The 23523-nt window shown below is 34.8% G+C and overlaps 1 protein-coding gene across 1 annotated transcript in view; it reads right to left on the bottom strand.

Annotated features, from left to right (window-relative positions):
• CCDC102B (coiled-coil domain containing 102B) overlaps positions 1-23523 on the bottom strand; it is a gene marked incomplete at both ends in the record, with an annotated part of 216736 nt that overhangs the window by 133242 nt on the left and 59971 nt on the right. Inside the window, 1 exon segment of the mRNA XM_079717495.1 lies at positions 4256-4372. Within this exon segment, the coding sequence (XP_079573621.1) occupies positions 4256-4372 (117 nt within the window).

Below are 23523 nucleotides of genomic sequence, written 5' to 3'. Positions count from 1 at the left end.
GTCCTTTAACTAGAGCAAGCAGACTTCAGTTGCATTTTGTTTTTGGTTTTGTTTTTATCTGTGCCTGTTGTTATTTCCAGGCTGCTAGCTTCTTCAGCTCCAATTCTGGCATATATGAAGAGAAAAGAAAATCCAGGAAACTCCTCCATGTAATTTCTTAGGTCCCAAGATACCTAGTTGAATGCCTTTTCTCTTCAAATTTGAGTCTTTTATGTTTGCTTTACTTATAATGTTCAGAGTTTTTATTTGATTTATTGAATTAAGTAGGGAAAAGTATGTCTACTTAATCTTTCCAAAGTGGAATAGGAATAGGATATAAATGTGTGAATAGGTGAGAAAAGAACAAACCACAGAAAAGAAGTATGAAATCAAAATTCCCCAAAATTTGAAACTGAAATAAAAGTGATATATTTTTGGAATAATACAAGATAAACTAATTATTTTCCCTTGGACAATGTTTATCCCAAAAATTTGGCCTAAAAAATGTAATGTGATTGTTTCCTAATTATGAGTTTTCTTTCAGGCAGCAGCCAGGTTGTAGAAAAAGGTAACAATTTCTTCACTCAGAATGCCAGTTCATTTCCATTCTAAATAAACTCTCATTTCTAGTTCAAGGGGTCTTGATCTTAAATGTGGAGAAAAGATCGAATGCATCCGTTACGCATATGCATATATGCATATGTTAAGATATATTCATTTACCAAGTAACTTCCTGCTCAGAGAATTCACCTCATTACACATTGTCCAGAAGAGTCAATTATTTAAATACTCTGGGGCCTTTTTATCAAGACTGCATTTTGAATTTCTTTGACCAATCAGATTTCCAAAATGGGAAGATCATCATCAAACTATTTCTGAAAGAGACTGGGCAGATTAAGACATAAGTAAAACACACTCCTCAAGTGCAAACAATACTATTATCAAATTGGTGGGTGTTAGTAACAGTTTTTAAAAGGTGCCCATGACATATGGGGATCACCAATGGTAAGAAAATCATGATGTTTGATATGAAGATATTATTTTTTAATTCCAACAATTAAAATCTATTGTTTTTCCATAGTTGTTGCTTCAGTAAACCCACAGAATGAGGACAGACTGGGGTAGCAATGTCAGATACTGACTGCTGGTAACATGTGGCTTCAGGATTTAACTTATGGGCTGGTGGCCTTTGGTAAGATCCTAACCTGCTGAACAATCTGACCTGAGTGTGTGCCTCTGAGAAATTGGAACTAAATAAGAACATAGGTAAAAGATTATCTATATAACATTTGTTGTACCCTTGATCAAGGTAAGTCCTCTAAAATTCTTTCCATTAAAAGTAGCTAAGAATACACAGATCATAAGAGTGTTAAAATATTAAATAAGATTTTATATTTCAATGGCTCAGCAATATATGTGTGATGTACACAGTAAGTTCTCAGTAAATGATAGCTATTATAATAAACCTTATACCAATAAAAATGAGCAAACAACCAGAAGTGTATGTTTAGATCAATAAAATACAAATTAAAATGATATTTTTGGCCTATCAGCTAGGAAAATTTTAAAAACAATAATACATACTGTTGGCTATAGAATGAGCATGTTTATACACTGCAGGTGAGTGAGAATGTAAATTGATATAATTTTTCTAATGGACAATCTGGCAGTGTGTATAAAATACTGAAAAAATAAACATTCTCTTGAAAAAGCCATAACATTTCTAGGAATTTACCCTAAGCCATTTTAAAATGTTTAAAGATGCACGTGGACATGCATGTTTACTGCAATATTGATTATATATGTAAAAATAAAACTAAGCAGATTTTTAAAAATAGATTATATTTTAATTAAATTATGGTATAATCACCCAATGACTTTTATGCAAACATAAAAAGTTATGATAAGATTTTAAGACCTAAACATAACCAGTATAAAAAACAAAATAATGACAACAGAGTGGTTATGTCTTCTTTTCCAAAGAAAGGATGTAGCTTCTATCCTAATTTAAAATTTAAATGAACACATAGGCTCATATATACAACACACACACACACAGCTCACTGTTTCTATAAGAAGTTGTCCCAATATTTGTTTTCTTTTGAACAAAGCCTTCTTTCTGAAATTTAATTCATTTGAATATAACATTCAAGTGCACAGAGTAAAAGACATAGGCAATTCATGTCTACATTTGCTTTCAGCATTAAGTGTTTCACTAAGAATTTCAAAATAGCAAAAATTATATACCATAGTGCTTGAATATCTTATGGAAAAGTGCCTTTAGGTGGGCAAAATGTTTCTATCCTAATTTAAGATACATAATTGAGGGCTTCCCTGGTGGCGCAGTGGTAGAGAGTCCGCCTGCCGATGCAGGGGACACGGGTTCGTGCCCCGGTCTGGGAAGATCCCACATGCCGCGGAGCGGCTGGGCCCGTGAGCCATGGCCGCTGAGCCTGCGCGTCCGGAGCCTGTGCTTCGCAATGGGAGAGGCCACAACAGTGAGAGGCCCGCGTACAGCACAAAAAAAAAAAACCCAAAAACAAAAACAAAAGATACATAATTGAGCTCTATAGATGTGAAATAGCTTACTCAAATGAGTCTCAGAACTTTCTATTACACCAAACTAAAAAAGTTGTATATCAGAGATCCTATATTGCTATGGCTCCCAATGTATCCTGAAAATGATGATCTAAGACAATGCCATCAACTTTTGAGGAGAGTATTAACAACCATATGTGCCTTCCTCTGCATTTGCCTCTAACTCCTAAATAAGCTTGTACATGACATAGTGTGCGTGTGATGCTTAATCAAAGATACTTCTCAGATCTCAGGGCCAAGGAAAACTGGTACCTATCCTGCTGGTTTGGCTCCTCTTAGAAAACAAAAGATATACGAGCCATCATTTTTTTCCCTTTGACTTCACTGTTAGGAAGCGATGTTTTCAACAGTTCAGTCTTTCTCATCACGGATGTCTCTATATATCCTCCCTCACCCCAACACCCCTTACATGACTCATAGAAGAGGTGACAAGGGAAGAGCTAATCTCAGGAAGGGCAAACTCTCCTGAATATCTTAGCTAATTCCCAACAGTAAAGCACTCTGCCTCTGACAATTTTTCCCCTGCAATACATAATCTTTTCAAAATTCCTGTGTGATAACTAGTATTACTCTTACTTCCCTTATGACTATTTGTAAACTGAGATTTAGAGAGGCTTAAGGAGTTGACCAGAATAAAGTAATCAGTAAGTGATGGAACCACTTTTGTTCTGAAATCTATGCATTTTCCATTGCACTATGTTCATCTGATATAAAACATACTGAGGTGTGAATTCAGTCTTTACAGAATTTTATAAGGAAGAAACCTTCTAGTACAAATTACTTTCCTCCCAACCTATATTTTTCACTAACTTAATTCCATTTCCTGAATTGTTCTTACACATTTGTATCTAAGACATCTTCCAGAATTACACATTACATAATACATAATTTATGATTTCCCACTTTTAATGCACTAACACAATGTTCTATAAAGTACAAATAATTTAATATCCCCTCCTATCTCTAAGGATGATAATTCCTCCTTTACCAACAAGACAAAGAAAACAGAATGTACAATCTGTGAAAATTAATTTGTCGTTGGTGGTGGTGGTGGGAGCGGAAACTAGATGTTTCCACCATTTTACTCGGCACACCTAAGAAATGAATTAACCATAACCAAAGTGAGGTAATTCTGCCTGCTGCTAGTTGCCAACAGCCGTGTGAATTCAACCAGGAACTACATGTAACAAATTTTGAATGCCATTGTTCCCGATAATATCTTAACACATGAGATCCAGCAGCTGATCAAACTTTTAATAAGTATTTATTCACAGTAAGATGTATCAGCTATAAGGTGGGGTTTTTTTTTCAGGCAAGGCTTTATTGGGGCCCCACCTGCAGCAGGGGGGAACAAGAACAAACAGGTTCTCTTTCTTGCTCGCTTCCTGAGTGGGGGGGAACTTGTTCCTTATATGGGGTGAGGGTAGGGGTGTGTCCAGGTGGTTTTTAGTCAATTTGTCTTTATATATAACATTCAGACAATTCAGATATAGTGTTGGACCAATATCATTTCACAGCATTTTAGATCACATGTACACTGATACTTTAGTTTTGATGTTCAGCTGCATTCTTTTTCATAAAATAACCAAAGACTCCTCAATTATACTTCTTAGGACATTATATCATTTAATAACCTTCAGATATGTCTTAGTATATTACTCTTTACCCAGTATCTTACCTCTGCTCTTAACTCATAGATCACTCTGTCACTGCTATTTTTAGATTTTGATCCTTCCTTTATATCTCCTGATATTTCTTCCATTTTATTTTTATGTTGACCATGAAGAATGTCAAACTGAAAAAAGAAAGTTAAAATCATAATCACATGATATTACAAAGGCTAGTTCCAGGATAATTCACATTAGTCTTTCATTTTGCTTTCTTTTTTTTTTTCTATGTATAACCTGGTAGGTTTTGTTGTTGCTATTATAAATATTGTAGTTGAACCATGTATTTCTTTACACTTGTAGTTGAAAACTCCTATGTTGTTGGAAAACAAATCAGCAAATCTCCATTAATCTAAATTCACAAGTTGAAAATTGGACAAAGCTTAGTTACCTCCACAGATTCTTAATAATTAATTGACTAATTGGATTCTAAACTAATCCAATTAATTCTGATCTTTCAGTCTTGAATATTAGTCCCATAGTACTCTTTGTAATCCTACTTACATATATTTTCTATGAAGTATAAATAGTGTATAGATTGTAACAGAGACAAATTTGGGCAATGGAAAAAATACATCTGTATAATGCTCAAGCTGGTAAAATGTATGTAGAACATCTATAAAAGATGCCAATAAATTTCTATAGAAAACTACTGCAGGAAAACAGTATAAATAAACTCTGGCACATCCAGACAATGGAACATGGTTCAGCACTAAAACAAACAAACAAACAAACAAAAAAGCACTATTAAACCATGGAACGAAATGGAGGAAACATGAAGGCATATTTTTAAGTGAAAGAAGCCAATCTGAAAAGGCTCCATACTGTATGATTCCAACTATATGACATTCTAGAAAAGGCAAAACTATGTCATCAATAAAAAGATCAGTGGTTTCCAGGGCTTGGAGGAGGAAGGGATGACTTGGTGGAGCACAGAGGTTTTTAGGGCAGTGAAATTACTCTGTATGAAACTCTAATGATGGATGCATGTCCTTATACATTTGTCTAAACCAGTAATGTACAACACCGAGAGTGAACCTTAGGTAAACTATGGACTTTGGATGATTATAATGTATTGTGTAGGTTTATCAATTGTAGTAAATGTACCACTGTGGTGAAGGACCTTGGTAATGGGGGAAGCTACCTATGGGGGGGGTATATGGGAGATCTATGTACATTCCATTCAATTTTGCAGTGAACCTAAAATCTAAGTCTATAAAAAGAAACATAGGAATGAGAAAAATCCTAGAAATGCAAACAATGATTTTTCCCCATAGCTGTCCTTATAATTAGAAGTTTTCAGCAGAATCATGAAATTTGATATATATATAATATGTAGATATATACACATAGGCTATTTTGTTTTATTAACATGTTTTTCCTACACTATGTAGGTTTCCAGAATTAAAATTACATAATTTGTATGTAATCCGACAATAAATTAGAATATAAAAGCTATCATTACACCACTTATTTAAAATTTTTAAATAATCTTACTCACATTAATATTGTTAATAGTAATAGTAAGCATGTACTAGTCTCTAGGAACTGGACTTGATATATATTTCGAGATATAGTTCCTTACTTAATGCTAACAGTAATCTTCTGCGTTAGGTATTATTATTATTACCCCTTACCTTAAAGAAAAATAAAACATATTTTTACTAGGCTTAAGTAGCATTCCCAAATTCACAAAGCTAATAGCTGGGGGAAGCAAATTTGAGAACATTCTTGCCAAATTCATTACCTGAGTTCTTAAACCAGTGTATAAACCAATACTGCATTTATAGTTGTAAAGCTAAATGTCATAATAATTTTCTGAAAGGCAATAAACTTACAGAAATAAATAACAGAGGGAGCATAACAGAAGATACTATCATGCCAACATACTACAAATGGACCATGGTGGAGGGAGGGGCTGATTTGCCAACTGCACAGAGGCTTCATGTTCAGAATTTGTAATGTGGAAAATACACCACAAAAGTCAAGAGTGAAACAGGACATTATGCCACAAAGTCCACTGGAAGTTTGTCTATGCATGTTTCACTCCAGTTTCATGTCAGTTAAATAGAGAGTGTGGCATTAATCTCTGGCCAAAATAAAAGAAAAGTCACTTTGCTAAAAAAAGGATAACAAATTGCAAGCAACAGGTTTTGTGTTGTGTCCACCAAAAAACAAAAAAGTAACTCATTGTGGTAATTGAGTGCCCCTAGCTGAACTTCTGAAATCTTGGTCATTACTTCTCAGGGAACTAGATCAATCATAAAGGCCCCCATTGTCAACAGAACTTTCAGTAAACCACTCAAAGGAGAGAAGAAGCAGGAAAGTACACTTTCATATGCAACAGAAGAGGGAATCCACATCAATTACCTAAAATAATTCCATTTTCATTCATCACTGTGAGCAGAAAATCAAGGATCTCTGGACATAGGAAGAACCCCAAGGCTATGAAAAAATATGACCAAGATTAAGAAACAGAATGTCTGATAGAAAACAAACAAAACAGAAAAATAGTACAATTTAAGATATGAAAGAGAATGATTAAAAAAAATCTAATCACGATCTTCAGGGAAAAAAATGAATATATATTGCATTCATAAATTAAGGACAAAGCAATTTCAAAAATTTAAAGAACAATAATAGGATTTTTAAAAATGTGACTAGCCATCCTTCCTTCAGAAAAAATTTACTAGAAAAGTTAGAAGACAGAGTTGAATGTTGGAGTGTACCCGTTCTCTTGACGCATTTGCTCCTTTGGACAGCTCATGTGCACCCATGGCACTGCATACCACTCAAAATGCTGACAACCTTCAAGTGCCTCATTCCATCCTTAAAGTCTCCCCTCAACTTCTGACCCACACACCCAACTTGCTACTTATCACTTCGATAGGCTTCTAAAGCTTAACACTTTGAAAAGACTAAGTACTTCTCCTTCAAAGGTTTCTCTGCTAGTCTTTGCCATCTCAACAAATATCACCTCCATCCTTCCCTTTGATCAGGCCAAAAATATTGGACTTATGATTAACTTTTTTCTTTCTTTGATATGCCACATTCAGACTAAAAACAAATCAATTGAACTTAGCCTTCAAATTATTTAATAAATCCATCCACTTTCTACCTTCACCACTACTGCCTTGATCAACCACCAAAATCTCAGTTATTTTAATAACTGCCACACGCTCTGCTTCTCCTCATGGATCTATATTCCCTTTCTCCAAACAGCCATCAAAAAAAGCTTTTTAGGGACTTCCCTGGTGGCACAGTGGTTAAGCATCCACCTGCCAATGCAAGGGACACGGGTTCAAGCCCTGGTCCGGGAAGATCCCACATGCCGTGGAGCAGCTAAGCCTGCATGCCACAACTACTGAGCCTATGCTCTAGAGCCCGTGAGCCACAACTACTGAAGCTTACATGCCACAACTACTGAAGCCCGCGTGCCTAGAGCCCGTGTTCCACAATAACAGAAGCCACTGTAATGAGAAGCCCGTGCACCTCAACAAAGAGTAGCCCCCGCTCGCTGCAACTAGAGAAAGCCCGTGTGCAGCAATGAAGACCCAAAGCAGCCAAATATAAATAAATAAATTTATAAAATTTAAAAAAAAGCTTTTTAAAAAGTAAATCAAATCATGTAACTCCACTGCTCAGATCTTTCCAGAGGCTTCCCAATCCATTCAGAGTATAAGTCAAAGTCCTTACCAGCTGCTTGGTCCTATAACCCTCAGTCCTGGTCTCCTATTCTTATCCCTTATTCTAAGCCAGCCCCTCTAACCTCACAGTTAGTATACACTCCAGACAGGCAAGAGCAAAAAAGAAAATAAAAACAGTAAATGAAATATTGAACAGCTAAAGCAATTAAAACAATATAACAGAAAAAAATTGATTAACAAATTAATGAAACAACTATACTCCCTCCTATTAAAAATCTGAGTTATTTTGATCATTTAAAAATTATTTTTGAACTCAAAATCACCTTAATTTTGCCACATACCTCTTCAACTTTAGGTTTAGATTAATGGAGTTGTAACTAAAAATCTATTTAGCAAATGAAAAGTTGAAAGCCATGGATGGGGAGATGGTAAGGATTATTAATTTAGCAGAATTATGAATGTCATCCACAAATGATATATCACATTAGTTAAATTGAAAATGACAGAAATAGAAGGTATCTGATGAAGTGAATGAGTCAGAATTAGAAAGCATTTTCCAAGTTCATGTCCCTTTAATTAAAATTCAGTTAAGTATAGTCTCTTGCAATAGTTTTTTTTTGAAATTGCATTACAGTATAATTCCAAAATTCTTCATTAAAATTCCCTTTTCATACTGCAGTATTTGTGAAAGGTTAAACCAGGCAACTTATCATATCTCTGACTTCAGAAATATCTGCCATAATTTGCTTCTGGAAAATTAGCAACATTATGCATAAATATTTACTCTAATATATTTAGATTTAGCATAGAGTGGAAAAATCTTTCAAGAGAAAATGTCTAGAAAATAAAAATATTGTGTAATATAAATAAAAATATTTTCTTATTTAATCATATAATATAGGAGAAGGAAAATGCATTCAACATTCAATTAATCACCAAGCATCATGATTTCTTTCAATTGTATATTTCTCAACTCTCCACATCTCTCCACATCCCCCACCAAGCTTAGGGTACCTGATTATTTCTTTTCGGGTTACCATGTTAGGCTCACAACAGTTTCATCATCACCCATGCCCCCAAATCTCTTCTTCACACTGAAGTTTGAGTTATTTGTTTTATTGTAATCAGATTGACCCTGGTCAACACACTTTAACAGCTCTTCCCATTGCCTTCATGTTGATACATACATTTATAATTTGGCTTTTGGGATAAGTATTGACTATCAACTAGTTCAGAATATAAGACCAAATGTTTAACAGCTAGGCAGGTTCTGGTAGGGATACCATATTCTTATGAAAGGTGAGGAATGTAAGAAGGAAATGTGCCCCAATAGAAGGCTACCCAAATGCAGTGGACCTAGGGACAGCTAACAACGAGGTTCAGTTCATTCAAGTAACTTGAATCAGCTGTAAGTATACAGAGAAGCCTCCAAAATGTCATCACTTATATCATAGCTCCAAAACTTAGCCAAAAATTCTTTTAAGTAAACTTTACCTAAATCCCTCCCTCAACCTTAAAGAATGGTAGCAAAGACACTAAGGAATGTTTAACTATGATTAATGCAAATTTTACTGTATCCTTCAAGTCAAAATAAAAACACTAAATAACTGATTTTAGTGGTTTTTAAACTCTTTTTCTCTCATGCTAATGTGTCCTCTACCTTTTTAAAGTTTGTCTTAAAATATTATATTTATTTAGATTCAAAAAGTAAAATTTCTGGTGAGTATTAAATATTGAAACTTTAAATAAAATGGTTGCATCACACTTCATGCAATATCTAAAATCCATAGAAATGTGATATTCACTCTCATCTGTTCAAAAAATATATATATTGTTAATTTTATTTCTTAAATTTTTATTTCTATTCCACCTCCTCCACATCATCTTACTGTAACATATGTTTATACTTGAAAATGTTTTTACTCTACAACATGCAATAAAAATATATATATAAAATATGGGTGTATTATATATATTACAACTGTAAGGTTCCAAATGTTAAAACGTTTCTTTTGGATAGAATTACCTTAACTATTATTACAGGTACATGGTTGCTTAAAAATAAGATGGGATAGCACATATTGTGATAAATAATTACTAAATATAAACTAATCATTTACTGGAAATGCATCTCTTTATGAGACAGTTAGACACATTTTTTCAATTAGTTTGTTAAACCATGGATGAAATTACTTATTGATAGAATAAAATAAGAATTATCATCAGTTTTATTTATTCTTTTTAAAATAGGAGCACTGAGATAGTTGATCACACTTGTTGACAGAAATGGAAGATATTTTGGTATACCAGTCATTGTTTGTGTTATTTTTTAATATCCTACTAAATATATGGCAAAGCTACATTTTGATTTTATATCAAAATTTATTTTTTATTATCTATAAACTGACCAATCCATTAGGTCTTATTCCAGTATTTTTATGAAATGGAAAAGTAGGAACCACCTGACATGCCAAAGGTTTTGTGACTCATTCGTTAGTTGGCATATTAATACCAATACTTTAAAATATCTCTGTGTCTGGCACTCTTTAGTTTTTCTCAGTCTGGCAAAATGTTCTAAAATAATACTGGGGATTAGAAAGATCAATATGCCTCTCATTTGAGAAGTGGGTAGAGGGTAATGTGGGCTAAGAGAACTCACTTGCAAAGTACTTCCTTAGACAGATCAATTTTTGAAGGTCCCATGTGGAAGTTGGAAATCTGGGGTTGAAAACCAAATTACTATCCCTGTGGGGAACTGTGAGAAGAAGGCAGTGGTCTGGTGGTGGTAATTATTTTAATGACTTCAGATCTCTCCATGAAAACAGAGCAATGAGAATAACAAACTAAAAAACCTATGGATGCCTACAGCAAAATTAGGTGACAAGTTGTCCCTATGGACCCCAAGATACAAGTGGGTTAAGACAACCCACTCACAGCTTCAAGAATTGCAGGAGATCAGCAGCTGCTTGAGAAAACTAAAGGGAATCATCATGATCTGAGAACAGAACCCCAAACTGACAATATACAATACTTGGGAAGTGTGTCAGGTCAACATGAAAACAGTAGATGAAACTAGGGGAGTTCCACAATTTCTAATTGGGGAGCTTATGCGAGAGGGCCATTGTAAAGTCTGAAGAACTGAGCAGTCTCTACCCTATATACTCTTTAAAAAAGCAGACAAGACTTCTTTTAAAAATAGCCCCTCCCCTCAGAGGGTAATGCTGAGAACAGGATCCACATTGAGAGGAACAGTGGCAATAAAGGCAGAGAAGGGATCCATGTAGAAGTCCGCTGGAGAACAGGGCCAGGAGGTTTTGGAGAGGACAAGGCCATAATTTGGGGCCCACTGCACAAATATTAAGAGTAATGAGCTCTAAAGCAGTGAAGCTAGCAAACATTTCTTTATTCACCCACTTTCCCTTCTATGTACCAAAAAAACCTAAATCCAGTTAAGAATGAGCAACAAGAGGGTCATAGTTGAGTTGTATGTAGTGTTATATAAGGACAAAAGAATGAGGAACAGAATAATCTTAAATACAATGAGAAAATGGTATAAATAGTGAGAACATTCTAGACATACATACCCACTAGAGAAAAAGAAGAATCAAATTTTTCAATGTGACCAAAACAACATCAATAAAATTATAAATAACATGAAAGAGCAATGCAACCAAGAATTTAAAATATTCAGAAGTGTAATAATATTCAGGAAAGATTTGGAAATAAAAATCACTTCCGAATAAACTAAAAGGAACACAAGAGCAAAATAGTGCAACAGATGCTGCCGTAAGAGACAAGGTAAAAAGAAATAAGATGCTAAATAACCAAAAGTAATGAACAAATTGTGATGAACAGAGGAGAATGATAAAGAAGATTCAACATATTTATAAATTTACCAGTTCTTTCCACTGAAATGGCCTAGAAGTAATGACCATCTCAGCACATTTCTACACACAGATTGTGGTCTTGAGCTATTCCTCACTGAGAATCCAGGACTCTGAAGAAATGGCTTATTCCAGATCTAAAACAAAGATATTTTGGTATATCTAGTATATTTTGTCATACCACAGAGTAAGGAAACTATAAAAGTTTGCTAGGATTGCATCAAATGTTCTCAGTAGCCAATATTAAGAAGTTTCTGCTCTCTAAATATGGGAATTTTTGAATATCAGTAGGGATAATAATTGCAGTATGTCAAAGCACACTCAATAAGTTTAAATTCATGAATTCATAATGATGCTAAAAAAACTAGTTTGATTAACACTGGGGAATACTAGTGAACTAATTTTTATTTTGTAAATTGGTAAAGAAAGGGAAAATAATCTCTCATGTATCCTGACTATATCTAAATGCATAAAGTATTATGTGAGGAGTTCTCTTCATTTAAATATTCCAACTAATAGCTTAAGGAGAAATAAGAGAATATCACAATTTTGCAGCCTCGAATTAATTGATGGTTCTAGGCAATGAGCATCGGTCTGCTAGCACCTCAGGGACACCTAAATACCATGTGCTTCTTCTTTTTTTTTTTTGGTATGCGGGCCTCTCACTGCTGTGGCCTCTCCTGTTGCGGAGCACAGGCTCTGGACACGCAGGTTCAGCGGCCATGGCTCACAGGCCCAGCCGCTCCACGCCATGTGGGATCTTCCTGAACCGGGGCACGAATCCATGTCCCCTGCGTCGGCAGGCGGACTTCTCAACCACTGCGCCACCAGAGAAGCCCACCATGTGCTTCTTAAGGGAAGAATACCCCACCTAGGAGAACATCTTGAAAGAGAATTACATCAAACCTATTGATCCAGCTACCATTTTATAAGAAATATAGAGAACAGAGAAACATAGCAAATCATACCTTAGGGTGCAATCTCTAAAATCCAAAATAAAACTTCACGGGACAAATGACTTGGCTTTTTAAATAAATTATAAGAAGGAAAAAAGGAAAAAGAAATATAAAGAAAAACCTACATATTAAAACACACTTAAAAAGATATATCCAATTAAAATGTCTGAGCTTCATGTGAATTATTTATCTCTTGATAAATTAGTAAAAGGAAGGGTGATTAACAGCTTAGAAACCATGTAAAAAATAAAATATTACACAAAAAAGGGTAATGACATTTGTTCTTTTAACTCAGTAAAAAATAAAATATCTTGAATAAAAATATGTGTTATTTTAAAACAGGTTATCATGACTTATCAAAACATTCACAAAACATATATAAACCCATATTCTGTATAAAAATTGACTGCTTTTTCAAAAAATAATATTTAAAGGGAAACAAGATAAAAAAACATACTTCTAATACATAATCAAAATGATACTGACTGCTAAACAAGGTGATGTCACAGAAGCTAAATTTGCCAACTGAAACCACTAAAAAGCAAGAAAAATGGAAGAAACGATTGTTGTAAAGACACTGATTATCAGGCAGTCCCTGAGAAAACAAAAAGAGCCCTAAAAATAGCCAGTTTATTACCTGGAAGGAGTTTCAGTTCACAGAGTAGGGAGGGGAAGCAAGGAAGAAGCTGGTGGTACCCCCGAGTTTGGGTGGACCTGGGAGTGATGGGATGAGGGGTAGCTGAGGCAAAGGTACCAGAGCGGAGAGAACAGAGCAGAAGGGAACCCTGGAGGTCTGCAGGGTACTCACCAGGGCGGTGATCTGAGCATACTTGTAAGAAAACTAACCCCCAAGAGAATTAAAAGAAACACCGCCTAGGACTCACATAAGGCCAGTAATAATTCCTATTCCCAGCTGTCAAAATGGAAGACCTCATAATTCACATTTCCATTATGAAAAGGACTCAGAATGGTTTTGCCTCCATAGTCAGTAGGAAATATAGCCTTAGACTAAATGCTGCTCTGGTCTTATCTAACAAGGTTTAAAGGTTTTAAGACAAAAAAGATTAAATTATCTCCAAGTAATAAAACTATATCTCTGAACAAAGCTCAAAAATAATTTTTAAAAATGAAAATATTCAGTGCCACCCAACAAGATAAAATTGCTAATGACAGAAGTCCAGTCAAAAATTGCATGTCATGCAAACAAATAGGAACGCATGACCCATAATGAGGAGAAAAATTCATCAATTGAAACTGGCCCAGAAAGAACAAAGATGATAGAATTAGAAGTGACCAAAAGGGCTTAATGTTCCCCTCAGCTTGACTAAAATTAGAAGGGTTTATTTGTGACTACAGGTTCTTGGCTTTCATTGTCTTAGAGTGTTTATTTTGAAAACAACAACAACTTGTAATTTTAAATTCTTTCCCTGCCCCTTTGAGGCATAAATCTGACAGCCTTTTGCAAGCTTTATAACCCAGGGAGGTCCTTCTCTAGAACCTGGGAACTATCTCTTTGAAATGTAAACATTGAAGGAGGTAGCACCTCTATTGCCTGGTCTCTATGGGAAGGCAGTTAGCAAACAGTGATAACCTAATCATAACGAAGAACATTTGAAAACTCAGGAACCAAGGTGCTTGGTATATGCCACTGACCAAACTTCCCCTTCCAAGCCTCCCAGTACTCACCATTCACTCACCCCAGTAGGACTACACTGGGTGTCAATTAGCAAACAGTGGGACAACTTCAAGAGTCTTAATGTACTTATAATTGGCGTCCCTGACAAAGGGATGAAGACAAATATTTAAAAAACATAATGATGAGAAATTTTCCAAATTTAATAAAAAGTATAAACACACAGATCCAAGAAATTCAACACACGCCCAAGAACAAAGATATATGCAGAGATCACAGCAACACACATTAAAATCAAATTGCTCAAAGCCAGCAAAGAAGAAAGTCTTTTTTTCCATCATTTATAACTACCAAATGTGCCTTAAAATATTTTTTGTATATTTTTCCAGTTTACTGAGACATAATTGACATGTAACATTGTGTAAGTTGAAGGAGTACAATGTGATGATTTGATACACCTACATATTGTGAAATGTTTACAATAATAAGGTGAGTTAACACATCCTTCACTTCACATAATTACCATTTTGTTGTTGTTGTTATGGCGAAAACATTAAAGCTCTACTCTCATAGTAACTTTTGAGTTACTATGTAGTAACTCAATACAATATTATTAACTACAGTCATCACACTGTCTTCCAAAGTGGCTGTATCATTTTGCATTCTCACCAGCAATGAATAAGAATTCCTTTTGCTCCACATCCTAGCCAGCATTTGGTGTCAAGTGTTCTGGATTTTGGACACTCTCATAGGTATGTAGTGGTATTTCACTGTTGTTCTAATTTGCATTTTCCTGATGACATAGGATGCGTGAGCATCTTTTTATATGTTTATTCTCCATCTGCACATCTTTGGTGAAGTGTCTGTTCAAGTCTTTGGCCCATTTTTTAATCCAATTGCTTGTCTTCTTATTGTTGAGCTTTAAGAGTTCTTTGTATACTTTGGATAATGGTCCTTTATCAGATATGTCAAAAGCTTTCTCCCAGTCCTTGGCTTGTCCTTTCATTCTCTTGACATTGTCTTTAGCTGAGCAAAAGTTTTTGATTTTAGTGAAGTCTGGTTTATCAATTATTTCACTCATGGATCACACTTTTGCTCTATCCAAAATGTCACCACTATACCCAAGTTCATCCAGTTTTCTCCTATGTTATCTTCTAGAAATTTGATAATTTTGTGTTTTACATTTAGATCTATGATCTGTTTTAAGCTAATTTTTGTGAAAAGTGTAAGGCCTGTGTTTAGATTCTTTTTTTTTTTTTTTTTTTTGGCATGTGGATGTCCAGTTGTTTCAGCACAATTTGTTGAAAAGACTATCTTTGCTCCATTGTATTGCTTTTGCTCTTTGTCAAAGATTTGTTAACTATATTTATGTGGGTCTATTTCTGGATTCTGTATTCTGTTCCATTGGTCTATTTGTCTATTATTTTGCCATTGCCATACTCTGTTGATTACTGTAGCTTTATAGTAAGTCTTAAAGTCGGGCAGCATCAATCCTCCAACTTGTTCTTGTCCTTCAATATTGTACCAGCTCTTCTGGGTCTTTTACTTCTCCCTATTATCCTTAGAACAAGTTTTTCAATATCCGTAAAACAACTTGCTAGGATTTTGATTGGGACTGCATTGAATCCATAGATCGAGTTGGGAAGAACTAGCATCTTGACAGAATTGAGTCTTCCTATCCATGAATAGAAGCATCTTCAAGATATACTTTTGAATGTGATATCATTTTAATTGTTGTTGTTAAGGCTTTTAAACTCCACAGAGTATTGTTCTCCAAGTACACACACACACACACACACACACACACACACACACACATACACACACACAGAGCTCCAAGTCCTTTAGCTCACAAAGAACATGAAATTATAGAATATAATAGTTCTTGGGGAGGAAAAACATGTTTCAGATTTTTACTTTTAGAAAAATAGGGTTTTTAAAGGATTAGCATGGTTTAATTCTTAATTAAATATTGCCTGAAGCTGCACATAATTACCATAGTATAAAACTAGGAAAATCAAATATTCATGTTTGAATATATTTTTTTTAGAGCTAAAGTATGTGATTTAACTTCACCAAGTGAAAAAAGAGTGCCACCTTTGGTAATAATGAAAAAATATCTTACATTTCTACAAAGCTTTAGAAATTGAAATGTTTTTCTTTGTTTTCCTACTTAGTCTTGGTCTCTTGATGACCTGTACTTCTGTCAAAATCAAACTTTTCATTTAAGGACAGTAATATAATTTTAAAATGTTTACATCTTGCTTCAGACATGAATAAAACAGCTAAATGTTAATATATTTTCTTATGGGAAACAGAAACTTATGCCTCACAATAGTTTTTTCTAAATGAGGTTGCCATAAAATAATTCAACATGTTTGTGTTCTTGAGTTGTAACAGGAAGAATTGGTAGAAAGGCAGATTATAGAAACTCTGTTTAAAAACCTATGTAAGTTGAAAGAAGCCAGTCATAAATTTCCATTTATATGAAACATCCAGCATAGGTAAATCTACAGTATTACATTAGATTAGTAATTAACTAAAGCTGTGGGGATTGGAGGGAAATAAGAAGTCACTGCTAATGGATCTAAGGGTTTCTTTCTGGACTAATGAAATGTTCTGAAGTTGATTATGGGGACAGTTGCACAACTCTGTGCATATATTTAAAAAACACCAAATTATATGCCTTACAATGAGTTGTATGGTATGTGAATTACATCTCAATAAATCTATTAAAATTTGTAAAAAGCAAGATTATTTTAGTCAAAAGATTTATAGCAATTACGCCTTCTAATTTAATTTTAAAATCACAAAGAGCTTCTGTTAGAAGCATACTTAATCAAACTATCTAAAACACAATACGAGTTTTCACCTCTTAATTTGTCTCAATGGCACCCTTATTTTATGAAGAATCAAAAAGCCTCATCACCCACTTCTCTGTGTATTTCATAATTAAACATAGAGAATGTAATTCAAAATGAATTCGAACATTTCACACTTAAACTCTCTCTGTCAATATTAAAATGGCACTTGAACTTATGCATATGATGCTGTTGGTAATGTAATTAAGTTACTCTTGGAAACATTCCATTTTACATGATTTTTCACTAATTTGGTGACTTGAAATTTGTTAATACATTCTTACTCTCCCCTAAGATATGGCGTTTTGAAATCATTGGAGACTAGAGCCTGAACTGTACAAATCTTTCCCACAACCAAATAGTTGATAAAATCACTTTTCTTCTTTGGGATTTTATGCTTTTTTGTGTAAACAATGCAATGTCTAGAATCAGCTAAAGCCATCTAAATAGTGAAAAAAAAGTCAGAACAATGGAAAATAGGCCAAAGAAATCATAAAATATATAAAGTATATATTTCACTTTATAATTGATGTTACTAACTAGGAGTACAGGTAGTGCTTCCAATGCCAATTGCACAACTGGAAAAAGAGAAAAATCATTGAGTGGAAATAAACCAGGACTTGCAGCGAGCAGATATGGTCAAGTTATGACTTTTTCAGTAAAGTTGGTGTATTAAGGTTCTTTAGAGAAACAGACTAAGACACACACACACACACACACACATATATATTTATTTATATATTTATATATACACACACACATATTCCCAAGATCTACAGTCGGCAAGCTGGAGACCAAGGAGAGCCAGTGGTGAAAGCTCCAGTCCAAGTTAAAAGACCTGAGAACCAGAAGGCCTCATGATAGAGCTCCCACCTGAGTCAACATGTTCCAGATCCAGGAAAAGCTGATGTTTCAGTTCAAATCCAAAACCAGGGCAAAACTGATGCCCCAGGTCAGAGACAGTCGGGCAGAACAAATTCCCTCTTACCTGCACGAGAGTTGAACTTTTTGTTTATTCAGGCCTTCAGTTGATTAGATGAGGCCCACCCATATTAGGAAGGGCAATGTGCTTTACTCAGTCTACTCATTCAAATGCTAATCTCATGCCAAAACACCCTCACAGACACACCCAGAATAATGTTTGACCAGATATCTGGGCACTTGGTGTTGGCCAAGTCAAGTTGATCTTTAACATAAAATGGTCACAACTGGTTTTGGGGATTTCCACAGTCCCCGCTCCCCTCCCCAGGTGATGTTTTAGAGCAGCAGATATCAATTTAAGGTGCACATCAGGATAACGAGCTTCTAAAAACAGAAATGTAATCGGTACTCCTAACCAATTAAATCAAAATCTTTCAAGAGACAGCTGGACAGATATATTTTAAAAAATTATTTTCAGTTGAATCTAATGGATTCTGCTAATTCAGTACAACTGCATTAAAATATTATTTACCGTTTTTTATAATATCCAAATTATCCATGTGAGAACTCTCATGAGATTTCATCAGCAACTCATTTTGTATATACCAGAAGATGTTTAATTTGAATATAGAATTATATCTTTGACTGGCTTTGATCGTAAACTCAGATCTACATTATAAAGGAAAATTTCCTCAAGTGATAATTACACATTCTAAAGTGCATTTCAAAGAATACTCTTTGTTCTTGTGTGTCACCTGTGCCTTTTCAGTTCTCCCATATGATACCTATAAAAATACCAGCTAAAGGAGCCTTCTGTCTTTATGATTTCTTAACTCTCTTTAAAACTTCTGGTACTAATTAGGATGCACCACAGCCCTGAAGAGGAGACAGTGATGCCCTGAGTCTCCACCACATCTATAGACCTTTCTCATCAGAGCAGCTACACTCAGTTCCTCCCACATAACTTGCCATACTTTGAGATGTGATCCTGGACACAATCCCGAAGATGCCTCATTCAAATGCTGCTGTCTTAGAAGGTGGTCAATGACCCATAAAATAATCTAAGACAGGAACTCATTTCACCAGGGGGTAATAATTAAATGAAAAGAGACTGAAAACCATATAAAGCCCTGCACATAGAAGTTCACAGCAGCATTATCCATAACTGCTAAAACTTGAAAGCAACCAAGATGTCCCTCAGCAGGTAGCTGGATAAACTGTGGTACATCCATTCAATGGAATATTACTTAGCACTAAAAAGAAAGGAGCTATCAAGTTGTGAAAAGACATGGAGGAAAGCATATCACTAAGTGAAAGAAGCCTATCTTCAGAAGTTACATACTGTATGATTCCAACTATATGACATTCTGAAAAGGCAAATCTATGGAGACAAGAAAATATCAGTGGTTGCCAGGTGTTGAAGGAGGTGGGTCAAGGAAGGATGAATATGTGGAACACAGAGGATTTGGGGGACAGTAAAAACACTATGTATAATACCATAATGGTGGAAATATATCATAATACATTCGTCTAAACCCATAGAATATACCCTAAGGTACATTCACACTGAGTGAACCCTAAGGTAAATGGTGGACTTTGGGTGATTATGATGTGTCAGCATAGGTTCATCCTTGGTAAAAAATGTACCATTCTGTTGAATGATGTTGACAACTGGAGAGGCTTGTATGTGTAGGGACAGGAGGTATATGGGAAATCTCCACTTTGGAGAGCAGTATAGAAGTTCCTCCAAAAATTAAAAATATAAGTACCATGTGATCCAGCAATCCCACTTCTGGGTATATAACCAAAATAATTGAAATCAGGATCTCTAAGAGATACCTGCATCCTCACATTTACTGCATCATTATTCACAACAGCCAAGATATGGAAACAACCCAACTTGACAGATGAATGAATACAGAAAATGAGGTATATACGTACAATGGAATATCATTCAGCCTTAAAAGTAAGGAAATCCTGCCATTTGCAACAACATGGATGAACCTAGAGGAAATTATGCTAAGTGAAATAAATCAGTAACAGAAAGACAAATACGGCATGATACCACTTATATGAGGTATTTCTAAAACAGTCAAATTTACACAAGCAGAGAATAGAATGGTGGTTACCAGGGGCTGGGGGGGAGCGCAAAATGGGGAGTTGCTTTTAAATGAATACAAAGTTTCTGTTGTGTGAGATGAATAAGTTTTAGAGATCTGTTGTACAACATAGTACTTTAGTTAACCATATAGTATTGTGTCCTTTAAAATATTGGGTCGGGCAAAAAGTTCCTTTGGTTTTTAAGTAAAAATAAAAGACATATTTTTCATTTTCACCAAGAACTTTATTGAACAACATATTCACCCTTTTCTTCCACTACCTTCTGCCATTTTTCACGCAACTTCATAATTCCATCTTCCCAAAACATTTTATCTTTTTGAGCAAAGAACTGTTCTAGGTGCATTTTACAGTCTTCCAGGGAATTGAAATGTTTTCTATTAAGAGAATTTTGTAAAGATCAAAATAAATGGAAATCCAAAGGTGCAATGTGTGGCGAATACGGCGATGAATCAGAACTTCCCAGCCAAGCTGTAACAGTTTTTCCTGGTCATCAAAGAAACACGCAGTCTTGCATTATTCTGATGTAAGGTTATGCATTTTCTGTTGGCTAATTCTGGATGCTTTTAATCAAGTGCTGCTTTCAGTTGGTCTAACTGCCAGCAGTGCTTGTTGGAATTAATCATTTGATTTTCTGGAATGAGCTCATAATAGAGGACTCCCTTCCAATTCCACCATATACACAACATCACCTTCTTTGGATGAAGACCGGCCTTTGGTGTGGTTGGTGGTGGTTCATTTCACTTGCCCCACAATCTCTTCCATTCCACATTGTTGTACAGTATCCACTTTTCATGGCCCATCACAATTTGTTTTAAAAATAGAACTTTTTCATTACATTTTGGTAGAGGATTGGATGCGGAATTATGGTCAAGAAGGTTTTTTTCATTTAACTTATGTAGAACCCAAACATCAAAGCAATTAAAATAACCATTTGCACCAATAGCTGGTGCAAATGATTTTCAAAACTTGACTTGGATATTTTGAGTATGTTGGCTATCTCTGCATGGTATAACGTTGGCTGTTCTCAATTAATGTCTCGATTTGATCACCATCAACTTCAACTCGTCTACCGGACCGTGGAGCATCATCCAGTGAGAAATATTCAGTATGAAATTTCACAAACCACTTTTGACACATTCGATCACAGAACCTTCTCCATACACTGCACAAATCTTTTTTTGCGTTTCAGTTGTGTTTTTACCTTTCTTGAAATAATAAAGCATAATATGCCAAAAATATTGTGGTTTTCTTCCATCTTCAATATTCAAAAATTCACCAGTTTTGATTAGTTTTTTGTTTTTGTTTGTTTTTTTATTAGTTTTTTTTTAAATGCACGCTGATATGACAGCTGTCTCAGTACAATCTAACAAAATTGTTTCAAATGAAGTTAAAGACAACAAGCACTACTAGAGCCAGCTTATGGAAAAAAAAAAAACGAACGAGTTTTTTAGCCAACCCAAAATATTAAGAGGATAGATCTCATGTGAAGTGTTCTTACCACAAACAAGCACACACACACATATACACATAAGAACACAAGAAAAATGCTGGAGGTGATGTATATATTTAGTGCCTCCATGTGATGGTGGTACCTTGGATGTATGCATATGTCCAAACTCATCAAAATGCATACACTGTGCTCAATTTTTTGTATATCATTTATACCTCAGTAAAGCTAAACAAAATCATTAGAAACACTTGGAACACCCCACCACCAAAAAAAAAAAAAAAAAGTCACCCTCTAAACCCCCTGCAATCATGTACTCCTAATTCCAGTGTCCTTGTCTTTACACTATATATTTGAAAAAAAAAAGGGACGTTTATAGAGTTACAAAATGATACATAATGTATATGAAAAGAATGAACAATTTTTAATTTATTGTTCCAGATCTTTTATATCATAGAGAATTTTTAAATGGCATGCTATACATTCCTGTTTTATAGCTGATTCTTTCACTCAGGTGTATACAATCACCACCTTTGGTGTCAGAACATGACAGGGCTAAGATGAGCAGAGTGCCTTGATTCAATCTCCTTTTCAACATGAAAACTGCTCCTGCAGGTGAAAATCCTCATGCTCTTTACTAAAAGGAAGATCCTTATCTTCAGAATGGTCTTAACTGAATATCCCTGCATAGGAATTTCTTACAGGAAAAGATAAAACCAGAATCTTTGGATTTATGAGGCATGCATCCCTGGAAAGTGTCCTGTCAGCTGGAATAGAAAATAAAGATGTTATGCAGACTGAATGTTCCTCTCTATGTGAGGCCATTGTCACTGTGCCACTCCTTTAGGGACCTTATCTTTTACTTCTTTTCAACCTACTTTTAACATCACTCTCAAACTATTAATTTGTATAGATTAATTAAATATCAGCTGACTCCTTTGTACTGTATTTTAAATTTTAAAATAGTGTTGGTTAACTTAAACAGATGCTAAAACATCTGATTTCAACCTATCTTTTCCTTTATCATTTTATGTTTCTACAAGTAAAGTAGATTCTGAAGAGCCTAATTTTCTTTCATAATACTTACAATAGCCTTAGAGTTAAGGAAGTCATCTCGGTGTTCTGAGGGTTACCTTGGTGATGTCTATGAATTATCCAAAAGTAGTTCAATTAATTCTGACTTATGTAATTTAGTCTTACATTATTCTTAATTACGTTTGTTTAAAAAGGTCTTGAAGGCATTTGTATGAGCAAAGTGGTGTCCCATAGGCTTCATTGTTCTTATACATTTATAGAATTCTAATATGGTATTTTATCAGCCTCACTCTTTGTCCTGATAAGCTAATTTATATCTGGCAAAGACTAAGCTAAACAGATTTTCATGATGGATAGGATGTTAGGGGCGAAGGTTCACTCCAATGCCCTGGAAAATCTAAAATCTTCAGGGATGTAGAGCAGTAGCCTCATCAGGTAATAAAAGGCTTGACATGCACACACTGCTTTATTAAAATAAAATGTCTTTCCATGAAAAAAAATTAAAAAGGAATAACTAGCAAAAAAAAAAGAGACAAAACTAGGATCTCAACTAATCTCCTTACACTATAGCCATAGCCACCATTCAGGAATACAAGCATACAGAGCTAGATATAAAAGCTTTGGTCTTCACAAATCATAACCACGTTTGATCAGCACTGCATAGAGGGAAATGAATAAAGCAGACGTGACATATATTATTATGAAATTCAGAGTTCAGTGGGAAAGGCAAACAGAAAGTAAACGAAACAATAATTGCAGTTGATAAGGTCTTTT

The sequence above is a fragment of the Hyperoodon ampullatus genome (assembly GCF_949752795.1).
Source record: "Hyperoodon ampullatus genome assembly, chromosome: 13".
Lineage (NCBI taxonomy): Eukaryota > Metazoa > Chordata > Mammalia > Artiodactyla > Ziphiidae > Hyperoodon > Hyperoodon ampullatus.
This window is presented reverse-complemented; position numbering and strand designations above follow the sequence as displayed.